The sequence below is a fragment of the Cyprinodon variegatus genome, unplaced genomic scaffold (assembly GCF_000732505.1).
Source record: "Cyprinodon variegatus isolate N-32 unplaced genomic scaffold, C_variegatus-1.0 Scaffold107, whole genome shotgun sequence".
Classification (NCBI taxonomy): Eukaryota; Metazoa; Chordata; class Actinopteri; order Cyprinodontiformes; family Cyprinodontidae; genus Cyprinodon; species Cyprinodon variegatus.
In genome coordinates, this window is record NW_015150560.1 from 1,492,891 (window position 1) to 1,503,578 (window position 10,688).

A 10,688-nucleotide genomic window follows, 5' to 3' on the forward strand; every position below is an offset into this window, starting at 1 on the left:
GTAACAGAAAAGTGATCGGATAGGGCAACATCAGTAACAATGACTTTAGAAATCCTCAGACCTTTAGTGATGATCAAGTCTAAAATATGTTCCTGTTTGTTGGTTGTTTAACATGTTGAGTTAAACCAAAGTTTCTAAGTGTGTCACACAGTTCTTTTGCACTTCTGTCTTCAGGGTTGTCAACGTGAAAGTTAAAGTCTCCCACAATAATTAAACAGTCATAATCAACGCATATCACAGACAGGAGGTCACTAAAATCATTAAAAAAGTTTGACTTAGGACTGGACTTAGGAGGTCTATAAACATTTAGAAACATAGTTCGTACTGGGCTCTTTACCTGCAGAGCCAAATGTTCAAAAGAGTCAAATTTTCCCAAAAACACCTTTTTACACTTCAGTGAATCATTAAACAATGTTGCCACTCCTCCACCTTTCCTTTGCTGTCTGCTCTCACAAAGAAAATTGTAGTTTGGAGGAGACGACTCCAACAGAATATGTGCATTAATTAAAAAGCATTTTCCTGACAGAGATCTAAAGTTTAATAAAGCCAGTTTATATGACTTAGTGGTTGATATTGTCTCTGTGGCAGGCTGCATCTGACAGTTTATGACTCTTAAGTGTCTGTTCCTGTTTGTTCCCATTTTGTTTTTCTTATTTCTGCCACGTAACATCACAGATATTCCATAATCTCGGGTAAAAGGCCCAAGCTGATGCTGGAAACTGTTATGTCTGATAAGCTTTCAATGTGTAACCATCTTGCTCAGAAAGGAAATATTTCATTATCTCCTACCCCATCTTTTTACGCAGGGCTCGCCACAGTCTCTCAATTCCCCCAAAACTAGCAAATTTCTTATAAAGCTGGTTCATTATACATCTCCTCTGCTTAAACCCAAAATCTGAATGAGAGCCTCAAAATTAGTGAGAAAAAATGTGTACCATACACAGCAAAAAGAGAGAGAAACACCTTCATTCAGGAAGAACTTTATTACAATACACTATAGAAAGAATGAATGCTACCAACATGTCTTCATCTTGGCAGTTGAAGCACTCTAAAACACATTCCAACTCCTCTTTGTATTACTTTTCATAGCTTTCAATATGACATTCTTGAGACCCATCCATAAATGTCTTATGATACAGATCAAGAAACGCAACATGAAACCCACGTGAAGCATTTAATTTAAACAGAAGCGTGTTAGCCATTGTTTTGATGCTGAAGTCTTCCACCTGCAGGCCTCTTTGAGACAACAATATCTGAATTGCAGGGGTGAGGCGGGGAGATTTAACTTTGCGTTGCAAGCTTGATTGTCGCGAGTTCTGAGTTTTCAGTCTCACAACAAATTCATCTTGAAAGACTCCCTGTAATACGTCCGTCTCGTCACAACCAGCGGGTCTGACCAATAATATGCCAGCAATTTTCTGGGTGGAGGGACCTGTAGGAATGATGACAGTCAGAAGGGCCTTGCCAGGGCATTACATACTTGGCTACAGTGGAGGACTAACTGGTGGATACCAGAGTTGGCTCAGTTTTAGCTAAAATGGCAACAATTTCTTGTTTAAAAAAGGAGCAAAGATAAGAACTTTGTGTATTTGTAGATGGGAAAGATGTCTGTGCTTTTCTTCCGACAGCATTTAAAAAAAGTTAGATTTATCAGTTTACTCCGCTAGTTGTGAAAACACTCAAGAAGCTGCAGACGAATCCTATTGTGATCATCGTGAAACGTCACGATTCGATGCTACGATTGGCTGAAAGCGTATAATGGAAGAGAGTAACTAGCTGGCACATCCCCCAATCAGCTCAAAGTATTGTACTAAATGGTCCTCCTTTCACAGACAGAGTGAAAGGCAGTCATTCAAGATTGATAACGTAGAACTCAACTCAGTTCTACACATATCAATCTGATACTTTGAAGTCTACAGCAGATGGATTAAAAGTAAAAGTCCTTGCAGAGTGGTTGCAGACAGATATGTTGATTTTGGGTCGGATTATCGTTTTCACAGCCATAGCAAAACCTGTTTTGGATTTTATCACATATGTGGTAGATCAAATACAGTAAGGCAATTTTCATAGCTTTAATGACCTTGGAAGACAGTCGGCCGTCGATCTCAACTGGAACAGTGGGATACGTCGGTATGCTGTCACCCTCGCTAGCTATCACCTCTTTAGCGATTACACTGATAGGCTCGTTTACCTTAGGAGTTGGGCTGAGGCTGGGGAGAAACTGCAGTATACACTATGAGTGATGGTGGATACAGTGAGTATGGAGCGGGGGCTGAGAAAATCCTGGTACCCGAGAATGAATGCTAGTAGGATTTGAGGTTCAGCTGACACCGAGCTTGACTCATTCTGAGAAGATGTCGCACAGAGAGCATTGAGTGGTAAAATGAAAGCCCTTAGTGTCGGTAGTTCATTTTCTGTATATCAACTGAGAGGGGTGGGGAGAAGGGTGGTGATTAGTGTTACACCGATACCGATACCAGTATCGGACGGGGTCCCTATACTGCCCTAAAATGGTGGTATTGGTATCGGCAAGTACCAACAAATTGGGCACCGATACCATTTTGAGAGCCATAAGTTTATTCAACTATTGTCACCCATTCCTGGTAGGCAATAAAAAGTTCTACTGGTTTCACTTTGTATTAGATGTTTTCCTGCTTCACAAAGGTAGGCAGCAGCTTGACAAAGCCATGACGGCAATTATTTTACATTATTATGGTATCGGTATCGGCCGATACTGCACAGCCAGGTATCGGGTATCGTATCGGGGCCAAAAAATGGCATCGGCGCAACACTAGTGGTGATGACCTCATTCATTTTCAGTGACAGCCTTTGTAATCGCTATTAGGGACTGTGTGTCAATTATGTTATGATTCATTGAAAATTTGGTTGACAAGCTGTCCATCAGTTTGAGTGACAGGTTGTCAATCATTTCACGGGTCATTGAACATATGATTGACAGATTATTTAATTACTTTTGACAAAAAGTGGTTTGTATTTCTCTCTGACCAGTTATGACAGAAACATTGATTACTTACAAGCACTTCGGACAGTGCTACTCTTCAAAATGGGCTCAGTCAGGATACCTTGTATATTATTTCAACACTGAACCAGTCTGTAAACGATCAGCATTGATGCTGCAGTGTCAAATTTACACTTTGGATGGGGTTAATATTTTATATTATATTCTTTCACAGCTAATTACTTTACTCTAAAGAGTTTTAAGACTTTAACACAGCTTGGGGCAAAGCCTATACATCCCAATCTCACTCTTAATGAAAAGGCTGAGGGTATAGAACTGTGTACGTTCAGTGACTTTAAAATAATATCTGAAAATGTCTACCACCTGCAAAAATTGACAGAAACTTGCTTCAACATACATTTTTTTAGATTTTTGGGGGGAAACTGCTTTTCTCACGAGGCTACATATTTGATCCACTGATTTAAGTCTTATGCGATAATCCAATTCTCAACAAAATAGCACTGGTTTAAAAATGCATAAAAAACATCAGCTAACCTTCTACAAAATAGTAAAAAAAAAGCTAAATACCCATCTAACAATCAGCCCTTAATTATTATCACCCGTAAATCAGATTTTTTTTTTATGTGTTTGGCCGGGCAGGGGCCAATGTGCACTGAGGGGGGTGGCTGTAAACTGATAAGCGGCAAAGCATTTTATGCTCAATATATACTGATTGTAATAAACCAACAGGAAAATGAAGGGCGCACAACATCTATATTTTCCAAATAAATCACTGAAGAGCGACCAGATTTTCATTAGAGTCCTTGCAGATAAAGCTATGCACACCCTAAGGCAGATGTTGATTATTTTGACATTAGTCTAACTGACCCCCAATACAAGCTGCAGATATTTATGCCCCCCACCTCCATTTCCATGATAAAAATGATACAATGACGAATAAAAGGAACATCTATTAACAAATTAAAAGAACGTATGAAAAATGGAGGGATCAGCAATGCATGTCCTTTATGTGACCTGAAGGATTTTTTGCTTAATGCGCTAAAATCAGCTAACATCAGCTGATAATGATACCGATCGGTCTAACTTAACTCTGGGCATCTCCCTCTGCACCTTTAGAACGATCAAATCCATAAAAAAAATCCTTTTATTTGCCTAGAAAATAGCTTTTTTTTCTCCCCAGCTTTTATGTTTTTTAGCAGTATGTACTGGGTGGAAAAATAGCAATGTGTAGCAAATCTAATAATTAAAGCAGCTATAGTGTACGAAGCCCCACGAAGAATGTTTTTTTTGTTGTGAAACTTTCTTTACAGCTAAAATTTTTTTTTTGTTAGATGTTCTCTTGTACTTTGTTCTCTTTCGGCTCTTGAACTAAAGGATGCTACTCTTAATAGCAATTACCTTAACTCCACCATGATAATCCCATTTTTAGTCTCCAAACTCTACTACAAAACACAGATTTCTTGAATTTGCTCTTCACAACCCTGTTAAAAAAGTAAAAATATCTTTCCATCTGTAAACACTAAAGGCATGACCTTAAGTTTTTCTTTATAGACGCATCAATTGTAACAGTCTGTCTGGCTTAAGAAAGGAACTCATTCGTTCCATTCATCATCCCTGAGCACATTGAGAGCACTTTACAAGGCAGTCTTTGCAAGTAACATTTACACTGATAATCTGCACAGTGTATTGGAATGTACATCTAATTAGTGGGAGTATTTTGCTCTTACAATTATTTACAAAAACTCAGTTTTGTTAAGTTATACTGTGTTTGAGATACAAAACGTTCCAGCACATACTCCCACTCACATACAACTCACACATTGACCACATGACTTATGCTCAAGCTTGATTAAGATCAATGATATACAATGAAAGCATTTAAATTGTAGATCTAAAGGAATAAGTCAGCACCTTATGTGATAAGTTATTAACAACTTTAGTATAATATGTCTCTGATAACAAACAGTGATCACTTTATATGAACAAATGAAGCATTGGAGACAATAAATATTACATCTAACAGTGAAAAAGGTTAATTTTCAAAACAGTTATTCACAAGAAAACAGAAAAATATATATATTTCAATCCTTTGAAATAGAACAAAATGATAATTAGGTCTGAAAAGGTCTCCCCTCTGCCCATGATTTAATGACCTTCAAATAATATCTGCAAAACCACAACGTTCGCCAAGCTTAATGTAAAAGCAAAAAAGAAGAAAAATTTCTTCTAACATAACTTATATGATTCTTAAATCACTTCTGGGAAACAATGCTACATCTATCCATAACAACTATTTGAATATGATATTAGATCATTTCACAGACAAAATTTTGTTCTATAAACTTCAAAGCATTCTTGGAGATGTAAAAGAAAATCATCTAGAACCTGGCAATAGTGCCACAGCCCGAACAATCAAATGGCAAACTGTTGTTTCTTGACATCTGAATAGCATTTCACATGCTCCATAAAGCTCCACAGCAACACATATCGGACCTCATACTGGAGTCGTCCTCCGGTTCGCCCCGTTTTTCACATCTTTCTGGAAACAGTTGTGCACTTGTAAAAACCCAGTGTTCCTATCAGGACTATATGGCCCTGCAGGCCCACTACCAGCCTTTAAAGGGTCTCTGCTGAGCGTGTACATGGATATGTCCCCCATCGGTAGACCCATTCCCAGCCCTCCCCCTCCAGGTCCCCCTCCGATCTTCACTCTGACAGGGGAAGGTTCGCGGGACGGGTCTGTTGATCTTGAACTGGAACGAGAACGCCTCCGCCTGTAACGGTAACTTGGTATGCGGGAATATGGTGAAGAGGATGAGGTGGTTTTGATGAAGTCTCGTTTGCCACGGAAACGTGTCTCCTTGTTTTTTTCGATGTATATGTTGACTGCCAGAACGCCCACAGACTCAGCCACGATGAAGGAGAGGGCACCAAAGTAAAAGGACCAGCCATAGTTGTACTGGTTCTTCTTGTCCTCGTCTTTCTTGTCACTGGGATCCCCAGCATTGCTGGAGATGTAGACAATGATGCCAATGATGTTGCTCAGCCCTGAAGAGAGTGTATACACAAAGGGAATTGATGGTAGTTGGTAAAAGCTAAAAAAGGAAACTGTTTTCAGATTGTGACATGGTCTATAAATTCTATTGTTGTCTGCTGTAACAACCCTATGTGGGTGGAAAGAAGACAGGCCTTTCTCTTGCTCTATATGATATCTACAACAAATCACACAAAAAAAAAAAACAGTTGTCTTATTCTATCATTGTGTATCAGGTTAAATTTGTGTATTCATGTGTCTCTGACAGTCAGCGTTGTCCTACCTGCAGCCACAAATAAGATGCCAGCAGTGAGCAGGATGTTGTTCTTTTTGCTGTATAAACGTCCGATCCCGACACATAATCCACCCAACATCAGCAGTATGGTGCTGAGAATTGGAAACAGGCTGGATGCACGCACTATACCTGTTAAAAATAACACACAATGAAGAAAATTGTACTATTAGTTAGTTGCTAAGATTAGGTTATTCAATTCACTTATAGAATACTGTAAGCACACACAATGGTTTAAGAAATGTACACACCTTGGACAATGCAAAGTTTTGGGGATGTGAAAGACTGAAAATATAATTTATTTTCTCAAGAAAGTTTTCCCCTTTCATAGAATCTATAACCTGTAAACCTTAAATTAAATGCATCAAAAAAGGATGCAATAACCTGCTTTCATAAGAATCCACAACATTGTTGTCATTGTCTGTTTTTTTTATTTATTTATTCAGTCTAGTCTGTGTATCAAACATTGTCATTTTAGGTTATACTAGTTTTAGTCATATGCAAACTCTTTCATTAAGTCAAGTCAGTAAGAATCCAGGAGGAATTACAATCTAATAGTGACCAGGTTGAAGAAGCACCATGGGAAAGCCGATGGAGCTTAGCTACGATGGTGGAGAAGGGGATAGATGTGGATTAAATTGGGTTCATCTGAGTCAAAGTTGGACATAGCGCCACCACTGCTTGCACTAGCTGGGTAGCCGGCTGAGTCGTGGATTTGAGTTTTTAAAATGAACTCTGCTGCTTTGTTTTCTTCCGTCCGTAGAGCTCTGCAGTTTTTTAAATGATCAAGAGTGAATGTATTTAAAACATTTTGTTACTGTAGCTCTAGCAGGCATTGACGGTCGTAGATGCGGGATCAATGCCTGGTTTGTAGCGTTCTGAACGGCATATTTTGTGGAATTATCAAAGGAATTGTCGAGAGCTGTATCAGATCGCTGCCGGCAGATGCCCTCACGTTTGAGGTGTCTGTTACCTGCTCGTAAACTGAACTTTACATCATAAAAACTAATTTAAAAGGAAAGTGCAAAAATGGCCCTTTGTTAACAGAAAGACTGTTGAAAACAATAAAAAAAACTAAATAGTCTCAACAGAAAAGTCTATTTGTCTGCATCTGAAACAAGCCACAAATCCAGTGAGGGAATTGAAAGAGTGATGTCGGATGTGCCTGCGGCCATTAAGCATTATCAGGTTATTCCTGGTTCACACAGCAAGATTTTAAAGATGATCAAGTGATTTTAAGAACATCAGTGACCCCATGCATGATGATTAAAAATAAGCCGATTTGGTCCTTAACAGCCACACAGCAAGCAGATCACACCAAACACAGAGATTTGATTAAAGAATATTTAGATGACAGACAGGAAATCTCACACAGCCTTCATACTGTAATTAAACTATAATTTAGTGTAAATAGACATGGTCGATGAAGAGGAAGCATTTGTGATACTTCAAGGACTTACTTTAATACAGGAAAAACAGAATGAGAAAATATTTTGATGAAAGAAGTGGAGACAGCAAAAGCAAGAATTCTTCCTCCTAAAATTGTGAGGTTTTTTTTTCTTGGCAATCACTTTATGACTGGCTATACTTCACGTTTACCATCTTGGATAACCCCTGTTTGAGGTCAGGGTGGTACGGGCATCCTTCCATTCAGATTCAGACCAGATCATTCTTACCATGCAAAAAAATGCTGTGATTATCTCAAATATTATCTTTAAAGCAATTATGATTCAATTACAATTATGGGAGTGTTGGAAAGGGAAAAGTGGAGCAAAACTGGCCAAAATTTTCTTGTGGTTTGAACCAGAACTTTGAAAAAAAAAACGACAAGAAATTGGAACACTATCAAAGATATGAAACTTTGTTAGAAGAAAAATATGTGAATAGTAATGTAATGTCTAGTCTGTGCATAAAGTGCAACTACTGCCAGTCCAGCCTATGAGAAGGCTGACGGTCAGTTTGGTGGTAAGCAGGGGTGTTTGCGGTTGTATTTGTGTGAGTTTAAGTAGGCATGCGGCTCAAGACATAAGGGTTCGTGTATGAAGCTTCTTCTTGGGGATGGAATGTCAGATGCAAGGGTTTGACTACAAAGAGTATTTACTTTCAAAGCTCTAGAAAAGACTGTTTTTAGGTTTATTTGATGTGCATTTAATGCCCTTGAACCTCATTTCTGATGGAAGTGGAACAAAAATAAGAATCATAGAACTTTATTGATCTCATATCCTCTTGGGTAGCAGTGGGCTGCCATCGTGGGACACCTAGGGAGCAGTGTGGGGTTAAGGGTCTTGCTCACAAACCCAGAATCTCAGGGAGTGGTGCTAAAATTCACAGAACCTCAGGATTCCAAACTCTGTGCCTTAACCACTAGGCCACCACTCTCTCAAATGAAAGAAAGTGGTGTTACTTAAAATCATGTTGAATGGAGAATGCGGGCATCAATCCTGCTATCTCTCACACGCTAAGCAAGTGCTCTACCATTTGAGCTATATCCTCTCCAAACGATGCAGAAATGGCTCAACTCCAGTAAACTGCCATTCAAAAGGGTTGTTTGGGAAATGCATAGTGTTGTTTTGGTGAAAATTATTTGGAACTATGGTCTAGAAGTCAAATGTCTCTTCCATTAGACCATACTAACTGTTCCAACATAATATTCAGGAGATTTCTACCTGGATGTTTTTTTTTTTGGAGAGAAAACAAATTTACATTGAAGCCTTGCTTCTTAGTCTGGTCACATAGAGAATACAGGACATAGGTATTATAAGTGGAAGACAACTGGCACTTGACAGAACATCCTGCAGCATTGACACTGACAGCTTCCTCACAGGCTCCACAACCACTTTCCATCTTATACTTTTTCCTATTTTTGGAGAGAAATAAAATTTTTGTCCTGTCTTGTTATCTTATCTGCAAACTTTACTTCAATATACTGTCATCTTGGAACCCTAATTACAATAGGTTACCTAAAACCTAAGACCTAAAAAATAATTCAATAATTGATAGAATATTCATAATAAATAAAACTAAATGATTACATGCAATGACAATCCTTCTAGGAGAACTGGTCTCTATTTCAGCTAAGTCAAACATACCAAAATCAATGTTTGGTGCAAAGTCATGAATGGTAAAAGCTTATATCGAATCTAACAAGTATTGTTGTATAGCAGTTTGTTTTTCAGTTTAGTTACACAATTTGATGTACTGTTCTTTTTAATCAGAATGTAATTTATTTTAAAGCTGATGACATATTTTTTTATTCTTTACAATACTGTGATCTTTAATTTCTAAGAGATGAAAAACATCACTTAAAAATGACCAATTGCGTTAATGAGGAGCCATTGTGACTTAAAAGTGGTGAACTACTGCCTGACAGGTTGTGGAAAATAAGGAGAGATTACTAAATAGTGATTTTGTAGTACACCAAGTACCACCTCTACATTTTAGAATAATGCAGCATTTACTATCATAGACTGAACACAGGGCCTGTTTGAAGAAAATATTGAATTGGTCCACAAGCAATATTTTACACCAAGAAGTGGTGCTTTTCTGTTGAAAAAACTGTTTAGACTTTAAAACACTCAAAAGTAAACAGTACAACCTCAAAAGCAGAGAAAACTTACCAAGAATTTATTTTCAACCAACAATCACCACTGCATGGTAGGCTTCAGAATTCACTGTCTAAAATTAATGCCTAAAATCCTTCTTTATAAGACAGTGGCTGTTGGTACCCTGAAGTGTCTCTGAAGCAATGCTACTATTGTACTCTGTAGCTGAGGAACATGCTGACATGTTTCCTTCTCACTGCTTTTTCCTTCTACTACTCTTCTGTTTTAAAAAACAGTGCTGTATTTTTTTTCTCCATCACTGAAGGTAAACCTGGCACAGGGCTGTGATGATGTTTTTGGCTGACATTTATTTTATTTATTTTTTTTTGGACAACTACGTTCACAGGGCTTCTGTACTTAAAAAGAAATAAATAAAATTTTTCCTGATTTTCTTTCCTAGATTTTCTCAGTGTTTTTTGTGTTTCTATTGTGTCACCTCATTAGTGTTGCGCTGATGTCATTTTTGGCCCTGATACTGTCATGGTCTTGGTTCTGTTGTTCTTTATTTTGCTCCTTGTTTTCTAGTTTTATTGGTTTAATTACAGTTTTGTTGTAATTTCTAGATTTATATTAGTTCTCATGTTTTTCTGTTGTCCTCTATTGCCCTCTTGTGTGTGTGTTCCTTTCCCCTTGGCTCCCTCGTTGCCCCCCCTCACACCTGCTCCTTGTCTGCTCGTTAGCCCTCCCTTTGTCTCTCTCTGCTATACAGGTGCTGGTCATAAAATTAGAATATCATGAAAAAGTAGATTGATTTCAGTAATTCCATTTAAAAAGTGAAAC

The 10,688-nt window shown here is 38.1% G+C and overlaps 1 protein-coding gene across 1 annotated transcript in view; it reads right to left on the reverse strand.

Moving 5' to 3' along the window:
• Positions 1-3,423: 3,423 nt before the first annotated feature.
• Positions 3,424-10,688, reverse strand: part of cacng4 (calcium channel, voltage-dependent, gamma subunit 4) — a 29,135-nt gene continuing 21,870 nt past the window's right edge. Inside the window, exons 3-4 of the mRNA XM_015374635.1 lie at positions 6,298-6,438; positions 3,424-6,028 (exon numbers count right to left, since the gene is read on the reverse strand). Coding sequence (XP_015230121.1) covers positions 5,475-6,028; positions 6,298-6,438 — 695 coding nt within the window. The 3' untranslated portion in view covers positions 3,424-5,474. The remainder of the gene's footprint in view (positions 6,029-6,297; positions 6,439-10,688) is intronic.